Below are 26,216 nucleotides of genomic sequence, written 5' to 3'. Positions count from 1 at the left end.
TCTTAATCATTCGCTTGTGTGCTCCTTTCGCCCCCATCTCCATCTACTACTGACTCATTTCGCATCCTCCACCACTGCTGCCAAACAGTCGGTAGATTTGTTGTTTTTTTAGGTTAGCTTGGGATCGACTCCGGCCTCGCTGGAAGACTGGTTTTCGAGCCACTCGTAGCCTCCTCCGAGAAACCCTTTCTTTTTCTCCGCTCCGGTCCGAGTGTGTTTTTTTGAATCGAACGACCAAACAAACAGACAGACCGACAAACCGACAGACAAACCGACACACTCAAAAGCAGAAACCTACACGGAGAGACACCTCGCTTCTCCAATAATTGGTTACACTCGCGCAACCAGTTTTTCCATTCATTTGTTGGAGCTCGGCTTCGGTGAATCATCGCCGAGCACTTCGCCGAGACTGGATGGATGTAATTATCGTCATCGGCCTCCGTCAGCCTCAGGATTACGTATCGACGCGGTGCGGACGCGGTTGTAGGTCATGCCGCTTTCTAGATTTGCGGATTCAGGATTCCGATTACTTCTGATTCCGATACTTCTGAGCACCGTTGAATCGTCAAACCGTCAGAGCGAGACGTCAAGCGGCCGTGCCTCTCGCTGTCGTTAATTCTTCCTAAACGAGTGCGGGAAAAACCAATTAATGTGTTGAATGTGTTTATTTTTAGAAGTTGAAAAATCGATTTTCTAATGAGTTCCGGTACCAGACGACGACTAAGTTACAGTTTAACCTTCAGAAGAGGAGTTTGTTTTCGAACTGATCCGTTCTCTCTCTCTCTCTCTCTCTCTCTCTCCTTTTCTAACGCGTGCGTGAGCTTCGTCAGACACTATTCCAGTGTCATTTACACTAACTCATTCACACACACACACTTATAGAGATATGCGCCAACCAAATGCCAACAGATGCGTTCGGCTTTCGTCCGTTGATCGTTCCCAAACTTAGCAGCTCATTAGAAATTCAAATTCGAAGAGAGATTCGAAATCAAGACGCTGTGCGGGGAGCTAATCAAGAGCGGATCGTGTGTTTTTTGTTTGGTTTCTCGAGCTTAAGCGTAACTTTCCCATCATCCCATACATCCTGGGTAGGGATCAGGTTTCGAACGACGGTTCTACGGCAGAGGCAAGTGAGTTCTCGAGCGGGTATCTTTCCATGATCAGGAGGCGCCATAAATCACAGAGTCGGTCCAAGGACTTCTTCGTTGCGAAGTTGTTCTATCGTCCGGTTTACTTTCAATTTTTCTGTTAAGATATGCTTTTAATGTTGATACTGAAAAGACTTTGGTTTAGTTTTCCAACGTAAGATACATTATGTTCTTCGGTTACACTGGAATAAGGTATCGGAAGTAGAAAAATGAACGTTTTGTTTTCGACTAATAGTTTTCCATCATGGAGCACTGGAGTGTCGCTCACCGGGTTTTTTATTTATCACTCTCTGATAAAGAATCAATCGTAACACATGGGCTGAAAAGTCCCAGGCCTAATTAGGAGAACACGATTTTTTTTTGTTCAAAATTAACTTTATTCATTAACGTAATCTCCATCAAGAGCATTTCAATAACAGTTCGGCTGAAAAGTTCGTATCGTTTAATAGAAACACACATTTTGTTGCCAAAATTCGTTTTTATTATTCAACATAATTGCCATCAGAGGCGATACAGCGAGTATAGCGATCTTTCAACTTTTCGATACCATTTTTGTAGTACGATTTGTCCTTTGTCTCAAAATAGGCCTCAGTTTCAGCGATTACCTCTTCATTGCTTCTAAATTTTTTACCAGCGAGCATTCTCTTGAGGTCTGAGAACAAGAAAAAGTCACTGGGGGCCAAATCTGGAGAATACGGTGGATGAGGGAGCAATTCGAAGCCCAATTCGTTCAATTTCAGCATGGTTTTCATCGACTTGTGACACGGTGCATTGTCTTGATGAAACAAAACTTTTTTCTTCTTCAAATGAGGCGTCCTTCAAACGCTCTAATAACGCTATATAATAGTCACTGTTGATGGTTTTTCCCTTTTCAAGGTAGTCGATGAAAATTATACCATGCGAATCCCAAAATACAGACGCCATAACCTTACCAGCCGATTGTTGAGTATTTCCACGCTTTGGTTTCGGTTCATCGCGTGCAGTCCACTCAGCTGACTGTCGATTGGACTCCGGAGTGAAGTGATGGAGCCATGTTTCGTCCATTGTTATATATCTACGAAAAAAATCGGTTTTATTTCGATATAACAGCTCCAAACACTGCTCAGAATCGTCAATTCGTTGTTGTTTTTGGTCGTTTGTGAGCTCACGCGGCACCCATTTTGCACAAAGCTTTCTCATATCCAAATATTCGTGAATAATATGTCCAACACGTTCCTTTGATATCTTTAAGGTGTCAGCTATCTCGATCAACTTCACTTTGCGGTCATTGAAAGTCATTTTGTGGATTTTTTTCACGTTTTCATCGGTAACAGCCTCTTTTGGACGTCCACTGCGTTCATCGTCTTCGGTGCTCATATGACCAGTACGAAATTTACGAATTGTTGCTTCGCCCGGTGCAGAATCTGGATAACACTCATCAAGCCATTTTTTGGTATCGGCGGCACTTTTTTTCATCAAAAAGTAGTGTTTCATCAACACACGAAAGTCCTTTTTTCCATTTTTTTCACAATAACAAAAGTAGCTTCACTCAAAATGCAATATCTCACAAACTAATAATCAGACAGCTGTCAAATTTATACACGTATCTTTTGAAGGTTGGTACTAACTGAAAATGTTATGGATTTAATTCTAGTGGCGCCCTCTCATAGAAACGATACGAACTTTTCAGCCGATCTTTTGTAGAACGATTTATCTTTTACCTCAAATAGGCCTCAGTTTCAGCGATAACCTTTTCATTCGTGCGAAATTTCTTACCGACGAGCATTTTTTTCAGGTCTGCGAACAGCCAGTAGTCGCTGGGAGCCAAATCTGGTGAATACGGTGGATGTGAGAGCAATTTGAAGTTCAATCCATGTAATTTTGCCATTGTTTTGGATGACTTGTGACACTGTGCGTTGTCTTGATGAAACAAATTTGCTTTTTCAGCCTTCAGACGCTTCAATATAATATTCACTGTTACTGGTATTTCCTTTCTCAAGATAGTCGATAAATATTACACCACGCACATCCAAGAATACCGAGGCCATAACCTTTCCAGTTTTGGACGAGGTTCACCGGTTGCTGTCCACCCGGATGACGATCGTTTTGATTCCGGAGTGAAATGATGAATCCATGTTTCATCCATTGTCACATATCGATGCGAAAATTCCGGTTTGTTACGTTGAAACATGGCCAAACACTGCTCAGAATCATCAACGCGTTCTCGTTTTTTGGTCACCCACTTTGAACAGAGCTTTCTCATAGGCAAATGCTCATGCAATATAGAACAAACACGTTGTTTTTATATCTTTACGATGTCAGCTAATTCACGCAACTTCACTTTTCGATGATTGAAAACTATTTTGTGGGTTTTTTTATGTTCTCTGGTGTTACCGCTTCATTTGGACTGCGTTCTGCATCATCGGTGTCTGTACGACCATGTTTAAAATCAGCAAACCAACGTTTCATTGTTGTTTTTGATGAAGCGGAGTCTCCATAACACTTTTCAAGCTTCACTTGCTTCGCTTGAACGGTATTTTTTCCCATCAAGAAGCAGTGTAACATTAAAACACGCAATTGTTTTTGATCCATTGTTCTGAAAATAACAAAAGTAGCGTCACTCTTAGCACAATAACTCACAAACTATTTAAAAAAAATCACGAAATTTTAACAGCTGTCTTTTAAAGGTTAGTATTAACTGAAAAAAATTCTTTCCCTGGAGAAACTAATAGTCGCTGGGGGCCAGATCTGAAGAATACGGGGGATGGTGAACCAATCCGTACCGCAAATAATTAAGTTTCACTAAACAATGTTTTATCAGGACACGAAATTTGTCTTTTTTCATATCAGGTGTACAACTTTGCTTCCGCCGTTTTCTGATAGGTTGCTGTATCGGCTGAGGCTGGTTAAAATACATAGATGATAATGCCTTTAAAGCGAGTGTGTACAGTGCCTAGCGAACTGTCATCGCCGTTTCAGTGACAGTTGTTCTTGTTTTCGTATTATTCACGCTCGAAAATGTCTGTTTATATGCCCAATTCTCGCCATTTGCGGGAAATTTTACTTTTCTGTTACAATTCGAAAAAAAATGCAACTAAAGCGCATCGAATGCTTTCAGAAACTTACGGTGATGCTGCTCTGAGTAAAAGAACGTATCGGGAGTGGTTTCAACGTTTTAAAAATGGTGATTTCGAAGTCGAAGACAAACATGATGGTGGAAGAGAAAAAACCTTCAAATATGAATAACAATTTACTACGAGCTCTTAAAACCGGATGAAACCATCACAGGAGATCGCTACCGAACGCAACTGATGTGCCCTAGTCGCGCGCTAAAAGAAAAGCGGCCACTCCAACACGACAATGCTCGGCCTCACGTCGCAAAAGTGGTCAAAAAGTACCTGGAAACGTTGAAATGGAAAGTCTTGCCCCACCCGCCGTATTCCCCAGATGTCACCCCTTCTGACTTCCACCTATTCCGTTCGATGGCACACGGCCTGGCAGATCAACATTTTCAATCCTTCGAAGAGTAGGAAAAATGGATTGCTTCATGGATAGCGTCAAAAAAGGACTCATTTTTTCGAGCCGGGATCCGAAAATTTCCGGAAAGATGGGAGAAAGTTGTTGCCAGCGACGGACAATACTTTGAATAATACATCTGTAAGCACTTTTTCGCAATAAAGCTTCAAAATTTGGAAAAAAAACGGCGGAAGCAAAGTTGTACACCTAATATTTTTGTAGATTTACATACTCAGTTAAGGAAAACTTCGTATAGTTCCTTGGGAAATTTCTCTGATATTGAGTATTTTTTGCCACAATTTATTTGTTTACATCAGAACCGGAACTAAATTAGGGATGTAAATTCGGAACCTGGAATTCGTTCCGGATTCAGTTGCAAAATTCAGATTCGGAATGCAGGTCACGAACTCAGTTCATAAGTGTAGTTCTACAATTCTGGAACTGAACTAATATTCAGAATCCAGGTTCCGAATTGTATTCAAGAGCTGAATACTGAACTTGAATTCCGTATCTGAATCAAAGAATTCAATTCAGTTCCAAAATCTCGTTCCATAACCCGGACTCAGGAACCTGAATTTAGGAATCAAATTCTGAATTCAGGAACTCAATTCTGGCCCAGAAATCAGTTCCAAAATTCTGGTTCGTAGCTTAGATCTAAAATTATGTTCCAGAATCCAGATATGAAATTTGTTCTAGAATTCTGATTTTTTTTCCGAAATTGCTCCTGTATCACAATTCTGGTTACGAATTCCAAACATAAATTAAGTCAATTCAGTTCCAAAATCTAGTCAAGAAACCAGTTCAAAAACTATAGTACCAGAATCTAGACTTAGGATTCAGTTCCAGAGTCTTAGTTTCAACTTTTGAAACTCTAGAACTTAAGTTCCACAAATTGATTATATTCAATCGTAAATCAGAAGGCAGTGTGTTCAAAATTATCCCATGAGAAAGCTCTTTTCAAAATGGGTGCCACTTTTACTCAGTCGACCAAAAACAACAACGTGTTGCTGATTCAGAGCCGTTTCCGGTCATGTTCACAAGTAGTGAATCAGATTTTTGGCTTCGATATGTGACAATGGATGAAACATGGATCCATCACTTCATTAAAATTCTGGCATTAAAACCATCATCACTTGAGTGGACTGCAGCAGGTGAACCAAATCCGAAGCGTCAAAGGCCAACAGTCAACTGGGAAGTATTTTGGGATGCACCTGGAATAATCTCTATCGACTATCTTAAGAAAGCGAAAACAATCAATAGCGAACGCTCTACGTAGAAGGGTTGTTTCGTTAATTGGATGCAAAAATCAAACAAAAACGCCCTCATATGTTGACGAAACAGGCGGATGGAGAATGTCACAGATATAACTGAATGAACTTACAAGCTGCTTCCACACTTCGGAGTACTGCATCGCTTCCAGATTTGTAACGGTACATCTATACTAAAGTACGATTTATCGACGATGAACATATTCTACCATACAATCAAAAACACGGAACAAATACAGTTTTTTTTGTCTATAGAATACGATACTCAGAAGAGGAAACCTTTGTGAATAGTTAAACGGTTTCAAAAAGAACCGATTTGCGAAATTTATACAATGTTTACAACTGGTGAGTCTTTTTTTGCCATCATTTAATTGTTTACTCTACAATTCTAGGCCAGGACTGAATTAAAGAACTAAATTCAAAATATGGGACAGGCTCAGAATTCAGTTGCAAAATTCAGGTTCGGAATACAGATCTGGTATATCTTGTAAGCCTTTCATTTGAAATTAAGCTTGTGAAAATTGGATGAGCGGTCTCTTAAAAAATCGAGTGCATTTTTTTAGTTCATTTTGTCCATTTTACCCCGTAACTCCGGAACCGGAAGTCGGATCCAGATAGAATCAAACAGCAGGCCATTAATTTAAATCTAAGTTGAAAAAATCTTTTAGGCGATCTCTGAGAAAATAAAATCGAGTGTTTTTCTTCATGATTTTTTGCACATTCAACCCCATTACTCCCGAACCGGAAGTTCGATTCGGGTAAAATTCAATAGCAACATAAGTGCACAAGAAACCTTTCATTTGAATCTAAGTATGTGAAAATCAGTCCAGCCATCTCCGAGAAAATCGATTGCACTCAAATACAAATGGAAGGTCTTATGGTCCCATAACTTGCTATAGGAATTCATCTTTATTCGACTACCGGTTCCGGAATTACTATGTAATATGTGCAAATTTATAAGAAAATGCGTACTCAATTTGGTCGTAAATTCCTAAACCGATTTTCACAATCTGAGATGCCAATTAAAGGTCTTGAAATTCCTTCGAAAGTTCTCAGAATCTCGATCCGACTACCAGTTCCGGTTTTAGATTTCATTGATGATTTTTTTACAGGTGCTGGTGAAACGAGGTGCAAATTTTCATGAAACTTATTAGTAAATTCATCTTGTTCACGGATCTCGTTATTCGATGGACATACAAACCTACTTTGGAACTACTAGTCCTCGGTTTTCGGTTCCAAAAGCACCGATAATAATGAAGAAAAGCTCCAAAAAAAAACGGAACTCATTTTGATTTCTCAGCAACGGTTAAGCCGATTTTTGCAAATTTCGATTCAGATTAAAACACTCATTGTCTTGAATAATACTGTGCAATTTCATCCAGATCGGACTTTTGGTTCCGAAATTATATGGCGATGATGAGTGTTAAAATTTTCAAACCGTCTTACAAAATGACGATGCAAAGCCGGTACACGTGCTGGTACGGAAGAAGAAAATACCACCGCCTTTGCGAACGAAGCACACAGCGTGCTTTGTTTAATTTGTTTGTTTGATTCGCCGTCGTTTTGAAGAAGTATATTTTATACCGCTCCAAAGCTATTTATTATCTCATCTTATTTCATCTCAAAGTTAGCTGCTCAAGATAGTACAGAATATTTCTTATAAGTAAGACAACTGGTTTAGTTATAAATAATCTTTCTTCATAATTTTTTTTCTTAAAATAGGTAGATTGCCCCAAGAATTATATACCGATGTTCGATATGTCTTACTAATATTTGAAGGTTATAATTGGCAGATTTAGAAGACTGAAGGATTGGATACGATTGTTTGCAATCTGTATTATTGATAAGATTTCCGAAATGTTTGAATCCATTTGATGCACACATTGCATTGAGACGAGATTGCTCGATGAAACGGTGTCGCGTTTGTTCAATGCTGAACAAAAACGAGAACGTGTAGATGATTCTGAGCTACGAGAATTGAACTTCGAATTGTTTCCACATTCACCGTATTCGTCAGATTTGGCTCCCAGCGTCTACTGGCTGCTCTCAGATCTGAAAAAAAAATGCTCGCCGGTACGAAATTTCGCACAAATGAAGAGTTTATCGTTGAAACTGAGGCAAAAGACTAATCGTTCTGAGAAAAAAAGTATTGAAACGTTAAAGCGGTGTTGGAATGATTGCGTTGCTCTTGATGGATATTGCGTTGATGAATAGAGTTAGTTTTGAATTGAAAAAATCGTATTCTCTTTGCTAGGTCTGTGACTTATCAGTTCATGTGTTAAAACTCTGGAACTGAGTCCTAATTCTGGGCCTTGATTTTCTGGAACTGGTTTCTTGACAAAGTTTTAGAACTGAATTTAGTGCCCTAATTTGAGTTAGGAATTCGAATCAAGAGTTCTGATTCAGGATTCAGAATTCTAGAATAAAATTCAAAGAATTTGAGTTTCAGAACTGGATTTTGGAACATGAATTTTGGATCTGAACTCCGAACCTGAATTCAGTTTCAGAATTCATTTCCAGAATTCAGAGCCTGCATGCTGGAATTTAATTCGGAATTTGGATTCAGGAACTAGATTCAGGAACTGAATTCAGTTCCTTAATTCAGGTTCGTAATTCAAGTTTACAATTCAGTTCTATAATTGAATTGGAAGTTCAGCTCCGGAATTCTAAAACTAAACTCATTAGCTGAATTCTTGATCTGAATTCGAATTTAGTTTCAGTAGCTGATCCAGAATATAGGTTTCGATTATCAATATCTGAAAGAGTTTAGAAGCATGTCAGGTTTTATTCGCGCTCACGTCCTCCGGCTATGTCTGTGACATTACCCACCCGTTTTTTTCAGCGCAGGTTAGTGCATTTCAATTTTTTCGTTCAAATAACGGGTGGTTTTTTAAGAGGTTCGTTTTCTCAATAGGAATTACTCTATTGTCTGAAAATTGTTTTGACAGTGTAAAGTGACGTCCCTACTCAGTACTGTTTGGCAAATCATCTTGAATAAATTAGTCGGTGTTGAACAGTCGTTCGCACCGCACGCGTATAGCTCTTGGCTCCTGAAAATTTTTTCTGGCTACCTAGAATTTCATTGATTGAAGGCTTCAGTCTTTTTCAAGGCTACCTGAATCACTAACAGTCTTTTTAAAGACTAACAGTTAGTCAGCCTTTCTCAAGGCTATACAAAGAGTGATATTAGAGTGACTAAGAAATTAATCAGCCTTTTTTAAGGCTAGCTATTCAAGGAACTATTCTTCGAACTAATCAGTCTTTATTAAGACTACCACAAAATCAGTCTTTATCAAGCCTTTTCTAAACTAGGAGTCTAATCGAAGACTAATTTAGTCTTGTTAATTTAATTTAAAATTTCATTCATTTCAAAAATACCTGCGTCCAACCGGAAAGGTAACAAGCCTAAGGCTAAAAATAATAATCAATACGGAATAAATCACAATCCGTTATTCAACATTTTTCTAATAACATTCACGATCTTATAGAATCTGAATGTAAAAATAAAAGACAACGGACGGATTTCCCTTCCGTTGATTCTATGCCGTCTAACAATATTTACGAGATTCTTCCTGAATCCGATTGTAGCGACATAGAAGAAAATTCTTCGAAAATTCCCAAAATGGACGCATGTCGTTCTGGGAAGAAACATCAATCTATGCCACCAGTGACGGTGATGATTTTCGACTTCAAAGCATTCCGGATTGAGCTTTCTACTTTTCTCACGGCGATAAAAGTCTCAATGGGGTCACAATCGAACAAACACAACAACGCATCAACGATTCAGAGGTGTCGTTTTGGCACTGTTCAGTAGCAATAAACAGGATTTTTTTACGTCGGTATGTGACAGTGGACGAAACATGGATCCATCACTTCACTCCAGCATCAAAACGATCATCATCTGAGAGGACTGCAGCTGGTGAACAACACTCGAAGCGTCCAAAGGCACTACGGTCAGCTGGGAAGGCTACGTGTTATTGCTGAAATACGTCCTCAAAAGTTTAGTGAGAAATTTGACTTTCAGAATGACTTTTGTAAAAAACACTTGTGGTGGAAAACGCCCGAAATCATATTCAAATGTTATATGCCAAAAAATTATCCACCAAATAAAAAAGAAATGGGCCATTTCATTAGTTTTTTTTTTTTCCATAAATACGTTTATTTCTTAAGGCAGTTTACATAAGTTTTTCTTCGCCGTAGCATCACTTTTACATAATATTCTTATCCTAATTTAATTCTAACATAGTCACAACGTTTTGAATTTATTAAAACATATTCTCTTATAGCTTAAATATCATCTTAGGTAACTCATCATTAATTATGAAATCTACTTGGAAATATTATTTGAACCAAACGATTAACTTCTATGAATTATAAAATAAGCTGTTATTTTCAGACATTTTGTTGATAATTTCATAAATTGTTTCGAGTTTGTTTGTATCATTACATAATTTTTATTCTAATTTAGTTATTGGTTGAACTCATGGACGCAGCTGGGATCAGAACTAAGTCTTAAAAGGGGCCTTTAATAAATTGAAACTCCAATTTTCTTTATGAAATGATAAATTAGTTTCATGTATGAAAGGTCACGACAAGCAAGAATGTCTCGAACTGGGATATTGGATAGTCTACCTTGGGTACGCAAAGAATTTATTAGTTGAGATCTGACATCACGATACTCCACACATGTCCAAACGACATGATCAATATCCCGATAACCTTCTCCGCAAGAACAATGATTAGTCTCGGAAAGTCCAATTCGAAGGAGATGTGCATCTAACGTGTAGTGATTGGACATGAGTCTGGACATCACACGAATGAAATCCCTACTCACATCCAGTCCCCTGAACCATGCCTTTGTCGATATTTTCGGAATAATTGAGTGCATCCACCGACCCAGATCATCTCTATCCCAAGATGCTTGCCAGCTGGCAAGTGTTCTTTGGCGAGACGAGCTATAGAATTCGTTGAAAGCAATCGGTCGCTCATAAATTTCACCCTCAATAGCACCACGTTTGGCTAAATTATCGGCTCTTTCATTGCCTGGAATGGAGCAATGAGCCGGGACCCAGACTATAGTGATTAGATAATTATTATTCAATATGTCGTTCAGACACTGTTTTATTTTACCCAAGAAAAACGGTTCATTTTTGCCAGCAGCGTTTGAGCGAATGGCTTCGATTGCACTCAGACTATCTGTGAAGAGGAAATAATGGTTTGGAGATAATGTGACGATTACATTCAAGCTATAATGAACTGCTGCTAACTCTGCTATATAAACAGATGCAGGTTCTTGAAGCTTGAATGAGGCCGAAACATTATTGTTGAACATACCAAACCCTGTCGCTTCTTCAATTCGCGATCCGTCCGTGTAAAACATTTTCTCAGAGTCAATATGCCTGAACTTACTTGTAAATATTTTTGGGATTTCCTTCGAGCGTAGATGATCCGGGATTCCACGCACTTCACGCTGCATGGATGTATCGAAAAATAAAGTTGAGTCAGGGACATTTAGGAGGCTGACACGGATAGGAATATATCTTGAAGGGTTGATTTCCTGTGACATATGGTTAAAATATACTGTCATGAATCTTGTTTGAGATTGAAGCTCAACTAGCCTTTCGAAGTTATTAATAACCAGGGGATTCAGTACCTCACATCTTATTAGCAGTCGCGATGAAAGCTCCCAAAAACGATCTTTCAATGGAAGAACTCCCGCCAGAACTTCAAGACTCATTGTATGTGTCGAATGCATGCACCCTAAAGCAATTCGCAAACAACGATATTGAATTCGCTCAAGTTTGATAAAATGAGAGTTTGCAGCGGAACGAAAACAAACGCATCCATATTCCATCACTGAAAGTATCGTTGTTTGATACAATTTTATTAGATCTTGCGGATGAGCACCCCACCAAGATCCTGTTATTGTTCGAAGAAAATTTACTCTTTGTTGGCATTTCGTTATCAGATACCTAATGTGTCCTCCCCACGTGCATTTGGAATCGAACCACACCCCGAGGTATTTAAAAGTTAAAACCTGTTGGATCATTCTTCCCATCATATGGAGCTGAAGCTGCGCGGGATCATGCTTTCTTGAAAAGACGACTAACTCTGTTTTCTCCGCAGAGAATTCGATACCAAGATGAACAGCCCAATCGGACAAGTTATCTAAGGTATCTTGCAATGGTTTATGCAGATCAATAGCTTTGGGTCCAGTAACTGAAACCACGCCATCATCTGCCAATTGTCTTAGTGTACATGGGGTTACTAGACAGCTGTCAATGTCATTTACGTAAAAATTATAGAGGAGCGGACTGAGGCATGAGCCTTGCGGGAGACCCATGTAACTATTTCTGAGTGTTGCCAAATCGCCATGTGAAAAATGCATGCGTTTCTCTGACAAAAGGTTGTGCAAATAATTATTTATAACCGCTGGGAGTCCATGTTGGTGAAGCTTGTCTGAAAGAACATCAATGGAAACTGAATCAAATGCTCCTTTAATGTCTAAAAATACAGATGCCATTTGTTGCTTTTGAGCGAAGGCAATTTGGATGTCAGACGAAAGTAATGCAAGGCAATCATTCGTCCCTTTATTTCTACGGAAGCCAAACTGAGTATCTGACAACAAACCGTTCGTCTCGACCCAAGTGTCGAGACGTCGTAGAATAATTTTTTCGAACAATTTTCTGATGCAGGACAACATCGCAATGGGTCTATATGAGTTGTGATTGGAAGCTGGTTTCCCCGGCTTTTGAATGGCGATAACTTTCACTTGTCTCCAGTCAGGCGGAACAATATTTTGCTCAAGAAACTTGTTGAACAATTCCAACAAACGTCTTTTTGCGAGGTCGGGCAGATTCTTCACCAAGTTGAATTTAATTCTGTCCAACCCAGGGGCGTTATTGTTACAAGACAAGAGTGCTATAGAAAATTCCATCATTGAAAATGGGTTATTAATAAAACCATTATTTGGAGGAGATTCCCGTATAATGCTTTGCGTAGGAACAGAATCTGGGCAAACTTTCCTAGCAAAGTCAAATATCTATCGGTTCGAGTATTCATCACTCTCATTGCCCACGTTACGATTCCTCATTCGTCTGGCCGTATTCCAAAGAGTGCTCATTGAGGTTTCTCTTGACAAACCTTCGACAAAATGTCTCCAATAGCTACATTTTTTGGCTCGAAGTATGCTCTTGTACTTGGTTTCTAAAACCATAAGTTTTTCAAAATTCTGAGGAGTTCCTCCTCCCCGTTTTAGAAACGTCTTGCAAGCATTTTGTTTTGCGAGTTTAGCCTCAGAGCACTCTTTGTCCCACCAGGGGTTGGGAGGCCTTCTGTTAGTCATTGACCCAGGAAAGCGTTTAGTTTGGGATTGTTCTGCGGCCTCCAGAATCGAACAAACGAGGAAGTCATATTCTTCAAGTGGAGGGAGCTCTTCCATTGAATTCAAAATACTAGAGATTCTACTTTGGTATTTTATCCAGTCGATATTTTTTGTCAAATCATATGGAATACTAGCTGAATTAGCAATACATTTGTTACAGGTAATTGAGATGATGATTGGTAAATGATCGCTACCGTGTAAATCAGGCAATATTTTCCAGGTGCAATCTAGTCGAATTGATGTTGAGCAAAGAGATAGATCTAATGCACTTGGGCGTGCAGGAGGTCTTGGGATCCGTGTCATGCTACCCATATTTAATACCGTCATGCTAAAATTGTCACAAATGTTTTGTATTAAAGATGATCTGCTATCATTGTAAACGGAACCCCACATAATACCGTGCGAATTTAAATCCCCCAGAATCAATCGTGGTGCAGGAAGGGCTTCAACCATTTCATTAAGCTGTTGCTGTCCAACTTGTGCTTTTGGAGGAATATAAACCGAAGCTATGCAAATATCTTTGCCTTTAATGTTTATTTGGCAAGCAACAACTTCTATACTAGAAGTTGAAGGGATGTTTAATCTATAAAAGGAATAGCATTTCTTAATTCCCAAAAGCACTCCACCATACGGAGAGTCTCTATCGAGACGTATAATGTTAAAATCATTAAAATTAAAAGCTATGTTCGAAGTAAGCCATGTTTCGCATAAAGCAAATACATCACATTTATGACTATGCAATAAAATTTTAAATGAATCAAGTTTTGGCATGATGCTTCGACAATTCCACTGCAGGACAGTGATTGTATCATTTGCGGCGGGTGATAAATTATCCATCAAAAGATACAAAACCTGAGACAATTGGCCATTGAGCTGATAACTGCTTCAAAAAATTTCTAGCTATTGGAAGGAATGCCATTATGAGGGTCTTTAAGGGTTCAGATATATTGAATGCTGAGAAAATCCATTCAACAATTTCCGAAAACTTCAGTAATCCTGTTGGTGGCTGTGAAATGGAGCCCACAGGATTATTACCTTTTTCTGTGCTAGATCCTGGATTGGTTTGTGAATTTGACAAACCAGGAGGCACAGTCTTTGGTTTTGACTTTTTTTGTTTAACACGGGGATCTTTTTTTGAAGATGAAACTTTAGGTGTCTTTTTTGGTAATTTGGAAGAAGACTTCTTTCTCTTAACTGACCCTTGGGTAGTGATAAACGAATTACCTTCACTATTTTCGTCAGAGTCAGAGTCCTCTGTTTCCTCTAGATTTGAAAACCCGTTTTCGGTTTCCAAAGGGGGGACATCAATGACCGTTTTAAGCATTTCTGCATATGTGCGCTTAGACCGTGCTTTTAAAGAAAGCTTAATTTTGTCTTTGTGCACTTTAAATGCAGTGCATACTGAAATATCATCATGAGGACTTTCCCCACAATAAATACATTTTTCAATTTCCTTGTTGCAATCATTATCTTTATGAGGCCCTTCACACTTAATACATTTTGGTTTATTACTACAGTAAGTAGCTGTGTGGCCGAATTTTTTGCAGTTCGTACAATTCATTACATTTGGAACAAAAAGCCGAACAGGGAGGCGAATTTTATCGACATAGACATGGGACGGCAACGCAGATCCGGCAAATGTCACTCGAAACGAGTCTGATGGGCGATAAACTTTTTTTCCCTCTTCATAAACTACTGAGTACAGTTGTTTGCACTCCAGTATTTTCACACCCTCAAGCATAGAGTTCTTGAAACGACCAACACCATGCTTGAGTAAATCATCTACCGAAAGACTCGCTTCGGTAACAACACCGTCAATTTCGACATCTTTGGAGGGTATGTAAACTTTATACTCTTTAATGAAATGTTCCGAAGAGACAATATCATTCGCTTGTTTCAAATTATTTACCACAACACGAATTTTATCGTTATTTACTTTTATGATCTCTTTGATTGAAGAGTATCGTGATGTCAAACCTTTAGAAATTTGGTAAATGTTTAATTGCTTTGATATACGTCTAAAAAAGACTATCCAAGGCCCAGAAGAGCTCTCCCATTTCATAAGTTGGCATGTGTTTTATTGAAAACCTTTTACAAGACAATAATTTATAGCTGCTGTTTGTATCAGCTCTGCTCAGCGTAATACGGATCTAATCTTTCAACCCGTGAATTGCACTTGTGATAAGCGTGAAGTGGTGAACGGCGATTTGAAAACAATGAACTCGACAATGATGATTTATCGACGAAGAACGAATCAAACGATTCAAAGTCAGCTCTACGTAGCTGTCAGCCAGTATCTTATGACGTGCGTGATCAATTACACACGCTTAAAACGGATTAGTCAGAAACAGTGAAACAACTCTAGGAAAGAGTTGTTTTGTGCTTACTCAAACTTAGGTTTCTGGACTTAAAACATACTCTAATTGAGTTTTTTATATCCCGTTGATACAAAAGAGCCAACTTAAACAGAACGTCAACACCGCGACCAGCAAATCGGTCCGATTACTGCTCCTCCAATGACCGAAAACAAACCGGAGTCTTGTTTTGGTTTTTCGGTCGTCAGTGTCAGTGGCATGGAATCGATCGGACACAACACACACAACCAACGTTGTTGTTGTTGTTGTGAAGCCCAGCAAATTACGGAGGGAAATTCAAACGATGAAACAAATTGGCACGAAATGTGCATGACCACCCGGGGACTGACTGGTTTGCAGGCTGGTTGTCCGATTGACTGCCTTTGTGGGTCATCAATCGAACTTCTTTTTGTTTTTCCTTTCCTATTTTGGGTGCCTTTTCCAATCGTCAGAACCTTGAACATGGGCAATTAATGCAACAGCACACACCGATGACTACGACGACGGCTTAGACTAGGGGGAAAAATTAGGTTCTGGTTCCTAGAAGTAGCTCCAGGTATCAGGTTTACCCTAATCTTTCGGATCGAACCTTTCAACTGTAGTTTTTCGACGAAAAAAAAATTTCATTCACGAGTTCAAAGCTATTCCGGGAATTTCCGAGGGATCATCATCGGCAGTCTGCTGTCTGCGAGAAGGTGGAGATTATTCTTGTGTAGACCAAACAACAACAAGAAAACACGAATGACGTCAGGCTTCTACCGGTTGAAACATCGTAGGAGGACCGTGTTTCGGTAGGTGCGAAAGATCTGTTGACTTTCAAACACACAATTTTTCGAGTTCGATTAATGTTTGGCCATTTACTTGTCCGACAGGTATCTGTGTTTTCTTTCGCTGGTGATTCCAAACGATGCGAGTACCACAATTCGTCAGCCACCGGATGCAGTGGTTTTCTTATCGGGCTGCCTGCCTCCTCAGCAGGTTACTTATTATCGCTATCTAAACAAACAAACAAACAGAAAAATGACTTCCGTTGATTCTGCAGAACGAAAACCACTCACGTGATACTAACCTCCAAAAATTAACATTTATTCCTTCCAAAGCCTGCTAATGTTGGTTTGTTGGTTTCTCGCAGTTGACTTGATACAAAAAAATAAACAGAAAATTATCTCTGGGATCGAAGATTGCGAAGTGGCGAAACTTTGACGGAATCTCCCGTCCGATGTTTTTACTGACTCTGGCAACGGATGATTTCGATGATGATGATCTTGTCTCGTTTTGCTTTCCCGACAGATATAAATATAAAACGCGCGCGCGGTTTTCAAGATCTTTCACCTTATTTTTTCTGTTGTTGCTGCTGTTGGTTTGCTTCTTCTACATTTATTTCCACTGGCCTTTTGCGCACATCTAGAGCACTAACACACACTCAGACACAACACGCACCTCGCACTTCTTGATCTTTGATTTTTCACTAAAACCGACCGATTTTTTTCCGGCTCCCAGGCCGCCCCCCTATTTGTTTTAGTTAAACTCTTTTTTTTTTGCTTTTAATTTTCAACTCTCACTTCTTCTTGGGACACACACACACTGGTTCTACTACGATATCTTCGAGCTAAGGCTCAAATCATTCGATTAGTTTTCGTTTTCTTCGTTTCGCCCTTTTCACGCTGTTTTTCTCATGCTTATTTGAGCAAGTAGAAAACTTGTTTGACTGAAATAAAAGCGCTGTGTTGCTGATGTTGTTATTATTATTATTATTATTGGTATTACTATTGATATTGGTTGTTGCTGCTTTCCTCTATTGACCCTTCTCTTCTGTGCAACACTCAAACGAAATCGGTTTCCCGTGCCTGTGTGCGCGGATTGTTGTGGTTCTGTGTTTTTCGTCTCTTTCTGCCTCGCCTTATACTCTCGCTCCCGTCGGTGCTCACCTTCTCTTCGATCGTTCGTTCGTTCGTTTTCCCGCACGCTACGGCACCAGCAGGTTTTTTTTTTTTTTCGTCGACGACGATCCGTGCACGATTTCGAACCCTACGCGACGAACGAACGAACACGGACAACGGAGAGACGACAACACGAGAGTTATAAAATCACGTCACCTTCACTTTGTTTCGCTGCTAAACTGAGAAGAGAATGGCCGACTGGTCGGAATTGGTTTCGGTGTAGCAGGCCCAGAAATAACGTCGAGAGACATATAAAAAAAAAACTTGTAGAATCACTTTTCTTCTTGTTCTTTCTGTGCGCTGATTATTTGCCTTCAGCGACAACGACAACGACAACGACGACGACGATCGAAGATTGTCGCAACACGATTTCGCCTGTTTCGCTTGTTTGTTGCTGCTGGCTCGGCTCGGCTCAGCGAAGACGGTATGTAAGTGTGTTTGCGTTATTAGATTATTTGAAATCCGTTGCATGCGAAAAGCGGCCTACTGCAACTCACACAGGTGTCATAAACACAAACATGACACACTGGCTGGCTGGCTGGCTACCGAATAGGACGACCGACCCACTCTAATGAGCTGCTGTTGCAAACAGACACAGATGCAACTGTGCTTCTTGCACTGCACAGAAGCGCTTTCTAGAAGAAATCGGTCACTTTTAGAGCTCCGTACGATTGGGGAACAGAGGGTAAACCCGTTTTGGTTGGAGACTACCGGGCGGGGGAAAAGGTAATCAATCCCCTTACAGAAACTTATTCCCCTTTTAATTAACGCACCGCACCGCACCAGCCGTCGTTGTTTTGTTCTGATTTAAAATTGGCGATTCTCGACGATTCTACTGTCGTCGCTAAGCTCCTGACTTTGTGTGTTATTGCAAACTAATTTCATAATGAACGCGATGATTTCGGGGTTTTAATGTTCTGCTTCACTTTCTTCCTGCCGTAATCACTGTGTCCCTGGGAACACTTCCCGGCTGACTATGGCTGTGTTTCACGGGCAGTCTTCTGGCAGTTTGCTTGCACAATTGTTGATGCAAACAAAAATGAACACACTTTGCACGCAACCGATGACAATCGCCGATTCGGTTCCACGTTTTTTTTTCACTGCTCCGCTACTGTGCTATTGAAACATTGAAATTCTCGGAATCTGAACCGCCTATACTGGATACAGCACGAATTTTTGGTCGCGAACGCGCGGGGACACACACCGACACACGATTACTCCACACAGCGTACAAAGCGTCACTAAATTGAGCAAGTGAGGTAAACTCTGGCCGAGGGTCTACTCTCGCGGCTGTTGCCAATCCGATTTGGAAGTGTTTGTATGTGTGAGTGTGTGGAACCTTTTGCGAATGACTCTCACGAGAGGTTCACTCTCTCTCGCGTGCACAAACGTGCAAGGCCTACTGGGTTGTATGCGAGAAAAATCATTGACGGAACGGCAGTGTGTTGTACTACTAAATGGGGATCAAGCTGTGAAAAGCTCGAACCGATCGGTGGAAAACTCGACCGTTTTTCCACCCCAGTTGCCGATTCGTGAGACGGGAAATGGTTTCCCGGCGCGCGCGATACTAGTGACACAGGATGTATGCTTTTCTGGTGACCAGTCCGCGGAGCTGCGAGTTGAACAAGACCGGAGGGTTGCCAAATTGCTGCCCAATGGTTTTGATATTTTAAATTCGAATTCAGTTGCAAAATTCTGGTTCGGAATTCAGATCAGGAATTCAGTTCATTAATTTAGTTCTAGTGTTCTGGAACTGAACTCAATTTCGAAAATTCCGGATCCAAATTTAATTTTAGAACTGAATACTGAATTTGAATTCCGAACCTGACATAAAACACTGAACCCAGTTCCAGAACATGCTTAATCTGAACAAGGGTAATGAACTCAGAAACTGAAATCAGGAATTAAATTCAGGTTCAGAAGTCAGTTTCAAAATTCTGATTCAGATCAAAAATTTTGTTCCAAAATCTAGATCTGCTTTGGAATTCTGAATTTTTGTTCCAGAATGAAAATTCTGGACACGAATTCTGCACTCAAGCTAAGGCACTAAATTTAGTTCCAAATCTAGTCATGGAGCCTGTTCCAAAAATCTAACTCCAAAATCTTCAGGATTCAGTTTTAAAGTCTAAGATTTAACGTTTGAACCCGTATTCTGAAACCAAATTCTGAAACTAAATTCCAAAACTACATTGTAAAACTAAAATCTAGAATTCATATCATGAATTAGGTTTCGGAATTCTGCATTTATGTTTCAGAATGAAAATTCTGGACACGAGTTCTGCACTCAAGCTAAGGCACTAAATTTAGTTCCAAATCTAGTCAAGGAGCCAGTTCCGAAAATCTAAAATTAGGATTCAGTTTTAAAGTCTAAGATTTAACGTTTGAACCCATATTCTAAACCAAATTCTGAAACTAAATTCCAAAACTACATTCTAAAACTAAAATCTAGAATTTATATCATGAATTTTGTTTCGGAATTCTACATTTTTGTTCCAGAATGAAAATTCAGGACACGAATTCTGAACTCAAATTAAGGCACTAAATTCAATTCCAAATCTAGTCAAGGAGCCTGTTCCAAAAATCAAACTCCAGAATCTAGAATTATGATTCAGTTTTGGAGTCTAAGTTTTAACTTTTGAACCCGTATTCTGGAACTAAATGCGGAAACTAAATTCCCAAACTACATTCTGTAACCAAAATTAAGGTCAAAATTCAGTTGGAATTTGCTACCAAAATTTAGTTTTTTACCCATTCTTGTACGGGGTAAATTTTGATTTTGACGTGAATATCTCTTGTTTGATTTAAAAGTTTCAACATCTTTATTTCTCCATACCATCGGAGATGTGATCAGCAATTTATGGTAGAATTTTCAGTAATAACCACAACTAACTCGTAATTAAAGTTTTCCATATGTTCAAACAAGAATCCAGGTCCGGAAAGATTTTTTTGTATTCCAGAAACTAGATTTAAAATTCAAATTTTCGTTCAGAATCCAAGGCTTGAATCGACCAGGAAATCAGGATCCTGTTTTTAGGCCTGAACCCTGGAATTGAGTTTCGGAATTACATTCTGGACCTGGATCTTAATTGTGAAACAGAATTCGGGAACTGAAATTGAAGTTCAAACTCTTGATTAAGTTCCCAAACTCCAATCCGGAATTCAGATTTAGAACTCATGTTCAGAATTCTAAAACTGAGCTCTAATTCAGCACTAGAATTCAGATCTAAAATGTAGCAGTTCAAGAATCCAAATCCAAAAAATCAGTTTCAGAGCTCAGTTTTTCATAATCTAGCATCAAAATTGAGTTTCAGAATTATCGTCGAGAATCCAAGGGCCTGAGATCAGGGTCTTTTGTTTTTAGACCTGGACCCTGGAACAAAATTTCGGAAATAAATTCTGGAGTTTGATCTGAATTTCTAAATAAAATTCAGGGACTGAAATTGAGGTTCGAACCAAAATTCAGTTCCAAAATTCAAGTCCGGAATTTACATTTAGAATTCAGGTTCAGAGTTCTAAAACTGAGCTCTAATCCAGCACCAAAATTTAGATTTAAAATGCAGCAGTTCAATAATTCAAATCCAGAAATCAGTTTCAGAACTCAGCTTTTCATAATCTAGCATAAAAACTAAGTTACAGAATTATCGTCCTGAATCCAAGGCCCGAATCGAATTCCAGAATACGGGAACAGAATCCGAATTCAAAAACTAGATTGCCAGGATTTTTTAACCGAAATTTCTAACTGAGATCAGAATCTTGATTTTAAACATGGACCCTGGAATTAAATTTGGAAAATAAATTCTAGACTTGGGCCAGATTTCAGGAATTGAAATTGACGTTGAAACCCTAAATTCAGTTCCGAAATTCCAGTCCGGAATTCAGACTTAGAAATCAGGTTCAGAATTCTGAAACTGAGCTATAATCCAGCATCAGAATTCAGATCTAAAATGCAGCCGTTCATTAATCCAAATCCAGAAATCAATTTCAGAACTCAGTTTTTCATAATCATTCAGCATAAAAATTGAGTTTCAGAATTCTCGTCCAGAATCCAAGGCCCGAATCGAGTTTCAGAATTCGGGAACGGAAACTGAATTTCAGAACTTGATTCTAAGTCGGGAATTTTGAACCGAAATCAGGATCTTGTTTTTAGACCTGAGCCCTGGAACTGAGTTTCGGAAATAAGTTCTGGATTTGGATCTGAATTTGGAACAGTTCAAACCAAACAGTTCAGAATTCTGAAACTGAGCTCTAATCTAACACCAGAGTTCAGATCTAAGCTGCAGCAGTTCATTAATCCAAATCCAGAAATCAGTTTCAGAACTCAGTTTTTCATAATCTAGCATAAAAATTGAGTTTCAGAATAATCTTCCAGAATTCAAGGCCCTGAGGTCAGGATCTTTTGTTTTTAGACCCGGACCCTGGAACTATTTCGGATATAAGTTCTGGACTTGGATCTGAATTTCTAAACAGAATTCAGCGGCTGAAATTGAGGTTCAAACCAGAAATCAGTTCCAAAACTATAGTCCACAATTCAGATTTTGAATTCAGGTATAGAATTCTTAAATTGAGCTCTAATCTAGCGCCAGAATTCAGATCTAAAATGCAGCAGTTCAACAATCCAGATCCAGAAATCAGTCCCATATTCTAGAATAAAAATTGAGTTTCAGAATTCTCGTCCAGAATCCAAGGCCCGAATCGAGTTCCAAAATTCAGGAACAGAATCCGAATTTCAAAACTTGATTATATGCCAGGCATTTTGAACAGAAATTTCTAAGTGAGATCAGGATCTTGTTGTTAGACCTGGAAGACATTAGAACTAAATTTCAGAAATAAATTCTGGACTTGGAACTGAATTTTGAAACAGAATTCAGGTACTGAAATTGAGGTTTAACCCAGAATTTAGTTCCAAAACTGTAGTCCAGAATTCAGATTTAGAATTCAGGTACAGAATTCTGAAACTGAACTCTTCGGAACCAGATTCTTAAATATCTAAGAATTCGTTTTCAGATGTTTTTGCATCCAATTCCAAAATTTTTCAAATTCTTTAACATTCAATGAACTGAACCACCCATTTTGAATAGATTTCACGTCATCCGGTTATGTCTCTGACATTACCAACCCGCCCTTGTTTTTGAAGATTATCGAACGATTTCTTTCATTCGATTTTAAGTCTGCTTTGTTTATGTCGGTGCTACATTTTAAAGCAGAACTTTTCATTCTGGTCTAATGATAATTGAACGGCTTGCGCTACAATTCTATTTAATCTAAGAATCCTTCTATGTCGGGGCTCGAAAATAGGACATCTGGCTTGTTAGACCAATGTTTTACCTCTTGAACTACCGACTAAGGTGCGATTATAAAAATTCGTCATGTGGAAGAATGGGTAGAACTTAACATAATTGTAAACATATGGAGTTGTAATGATAGCAACAACATAATTATTTCTCCAATGCATCAGGAATATGATCAGCAATTTAAGATAAAACTTTTAACAGTGTGAGTCTTAATTAAACAAATCAGTGAAAACAGTGAGGAAAACTCATCATGCTTACCTACCAACAAGTACAGTTAGTTTTAGTCTAATTAGTATTAATAATATTGAATTGAGTATACGAAAAACGTGTCATTTGGCTGATTTTGGTCTGTCGATGCAAAAGATGAAGAGGTTTTATGCCTGTTGGAGAGCAAATTTTACAGAAACTGACTCCAATGGGCGTTTCCCTGCTTCTAAATAACCTATTAAACAATAGGGTATCGGTTATCGAATTCAGTTTCAAAACACTTGATGTAGATTCAGGAACTGAATGTTGGGTTGGATTCTGGAACTGAATTCTGCAAATTATTTTTGGTACTGAGTTCCGAAGCTCAGGTGGTCTGAATGTTGAACCTTATTTCAGGGCTCTGGAACTAAAATTAATAAATTTTGAACTTAGTTAAGTTCCGAAATTCCTGTTCGGAATGCAGATTTAGAACTCATTTTCAGAACTCTGATTCTGAATTCTGAAGATGAGTTCTGAACTTGAAATTATGGAAGTTCAGATCGAAATTCCGATTTAAGGTTCAGTTGTATTTGGAGTATTCAGTTCTAAAAGGTATTCCAGAATGTAGGTTTGGAATTTGGTTCCAAAATTCTATAAGTGCCATTGGATTCAGAAGAGTTTGGAACTAAACTCCAGATACGGATTTTAGTACTGAATTTCGGGGCTGAATTCTGTAGCTGTAGCTGACCGTAATTCCGAAGCAGAAATTCAGCTGCATATCACAATCCAGGTCTAGAGTTCAGGATCCAGGTACAGAAGTCAGTGCTGAACCAAAATCTTAATTTCAACTCTTAATTTAAGCCTGTATAGTGGAACTAAATCTGAAACTGAATAGATTTAGTTCCAGAATACAGATTTAGATTTTAATACTAATACTCGGGAACCGAATTCTGGTTCTGGGTTCTGGTACAAGATTTTTGGAACCGATTTCCTAATTTTATTTTGGAACTGAATTCTAGGGCTGTGGAAATGAATTTTGGAACCGAATTCTAGGACTGTATTCTGAAAATGAACTCTTCAATTCAATTCTGGAATGAATTTTAGAACTGAATTATAGAAATATGACTGAATTTTGGATCTGAATTCTTCTCCAGAATTTTGGTCTGAAGTTCCAGAGCTACAGGTTCAGAACCCAGATTCTGAGCTCTGAACAAGATTGTAAATCTGAATTCCGGACAGAAACTTTGGAACTGAATTTCGATCAGAAGTTCAATTTCAGTTCAAAAAGGCAGATCCAAGCCCAAAATTCATTTTTGAAATTTATTGCTAGAGTTCTGATCTTGAATCAAAATCCTGATACCATTTACAGTTAGCGGATCCAAAATCCAGGCTCAGAATCAAGCTCTGGAATTCGGTTTCAGTTCCAGAATTCTGAAAATCGACTCTGGTCTTGGATTCTGGACGAACTCAAGATCTGGAATTTGAAACTAATCTTCCCATCTGAACTCCAGAATTGTATTCTGAACCTGGATTCTGGTCTGAAGTGAACGAGTCAACTACAAAGGCTATAATGAATGAAACATAAAATTTTAACCTTCTTCACTTATCAAACATTATAGAAATCTTAAATTTCGGGTTATTTGTGGTTTCCGAGGGCATGTAGCAAAAATTATGTTGATACGTCAAATACAAGAGATATTTACGATCAAAAACTTATCACTCTCCCAAAGAATGAGTTTTGAAAAAGCACCGCATAGTAAAGTAAAACGTATTCATGTAAAAAAATTGATTGAATATATGAATAAATTAACTGAAGTTTGGGTTTTGATATTAACTGGAGCAAAATTTATATAAATTTTTATCATAATTTTAACAAAAATTCATAACTGAAGGCATGAACCAACTACCCCAACAAATATTTCCCCGAAGCTTTTTCGCATTATTTCCTAACTCAACGTGATTAATTGTAAAAACTCCTTACTAAATAGAGTCCGAACACGTAGACTATAACGTCGACCAAAATAGACCATTATCGGCGAAAAACTCCGTCGTTTTCCCGCAAAAACTGCATTGGAATTCCAGGAATTCAGATGGAATTCGGAATCGTCATACCAGCGCACTGGCAGCACTGTACCACGAGGCAAAGAGTTGAGATGAATGGCTGGCGATAGCTGACTGGTTGCTCGAGGGAAGGTGTGTACGGAGTGCCACACGCACACCAACAGCCAACCATCATGAGAAGGTGTACGAACATTCGGATACGAAACTGCACACACATGTCAAAAACGAGAAAAATAAAACGCGTCGTTGTGCAAATGTAAATAAATACACGAAGATCAGATGGAACTGTAGTGTATGAAGTGTCAAGGGGACGATTATCTTCTTGGTGCGCGCTGTTCTCCGTTTTTCTCTACTCTGCTTTTTTTTTCTTTGTTTAGTGCTTCTCTGTTACTCCAGTGTGACAACACCACACCTTTCGCTTCCATTCCTTGCTCCGATGGCGCTTTTGTCTTTCATGCTCACGGGGCTCTCCTACTGCTTAGGGCCAGAGTAGCCTACTTAGCAGTGCTGTGCAGTTAAACTGTGTACATAATTAAATTTCTAAACCCAAACAAGCATTTGGCACGCGGTCGTTTCTGACTGGTCACCGTCCGAGAAGGGTAAAGTTCCGATTCGCCGTCCCGTTCTCTCGTTCTTCATTCATTGGATTGCTAGCATTTTGACTGATCTATCTAGCCGATGATTGTATGCCTATTTGCGTCTTTTATTATTTCGAACCGGAGAGAAAGAGAACGTGGTTGGCCAACAACTCTACCTACCCACCTATGGCTTGATTGGATGCGAGAGCGGACGAGAGAATCAACCAGTAGACTAATACCATAATAAACATAAAGCTTTATTCGATTGTAAATGAATTGTCTTGTAAACGTTCTCTCGCTGCACTAATTCGTCGATCGGAGCGAGAGAGAGAGAGGCAATAAAGATTTTTTTTGTTCGTCACTTTCGGGCTTTGTCTGTCCTTTCTCGTGGGTGAACGGAGGGAGGGGGGGGGGACTTTCTCGGGGCGAAATGGCTTTTCAATCCTTCTGTTTTCGATGACGGTACGGATTTTTTGGCAAGTGTCCCAACCGTCGTTTAGCTCTGTAAGCG

The 26,216-nt window shown here is 39.1% G+C and overlaps 1 protein-coding gene across 3 annotated transcripts in view; it reads right to left on the bottom strand.

Annotated features, from left to right (window-relative positions):
* The window catches only part of LOC131426084 (protein scalloped), a 346,602-nt gene that overhangs the window by 149,150 nt on the left and 171,236 nt on the right, over positions 1-26,216 (bottom strand). Inside the window, exon 1 of one of the 3 annotated variants that reach the window (XM_058588519.1) lies at positions 16,719-18,842. The exons of the other annotated variants lie outside the window; for them this stretch is intronic. Coding sequence (XP_058444502.1) covers positions 16,719-16,734 — 16 coding nt within the window. The 5' untranslated portion in view covers positions 16,735-18,842. Of the gene's footprint in view, positions 1-16,718; positions 18,843-26,216 lie in introns of those variants that run through there. 3 annotated transcript variants of the gene reach the window in all.

Source organism: Malaya genurostris, chromosome 1 (genome assembly GCF_030247185.1).
Source record: "Malaya genurostris strain Urasoe2022 chromosome 1, Malgen_1.1, whole genome shotgun sequence".
Classification (NCBI taxonomy): Eukaryota; Metazoa; Arthropoda; class Insecta; order Diptera; family Culicidae; genus Malaya; species Malaya genurostris.
Note: the sequence above shows the minus strand (reverse complement) of the source record. Positions and strands in the feature narration are given on the sequence as shown.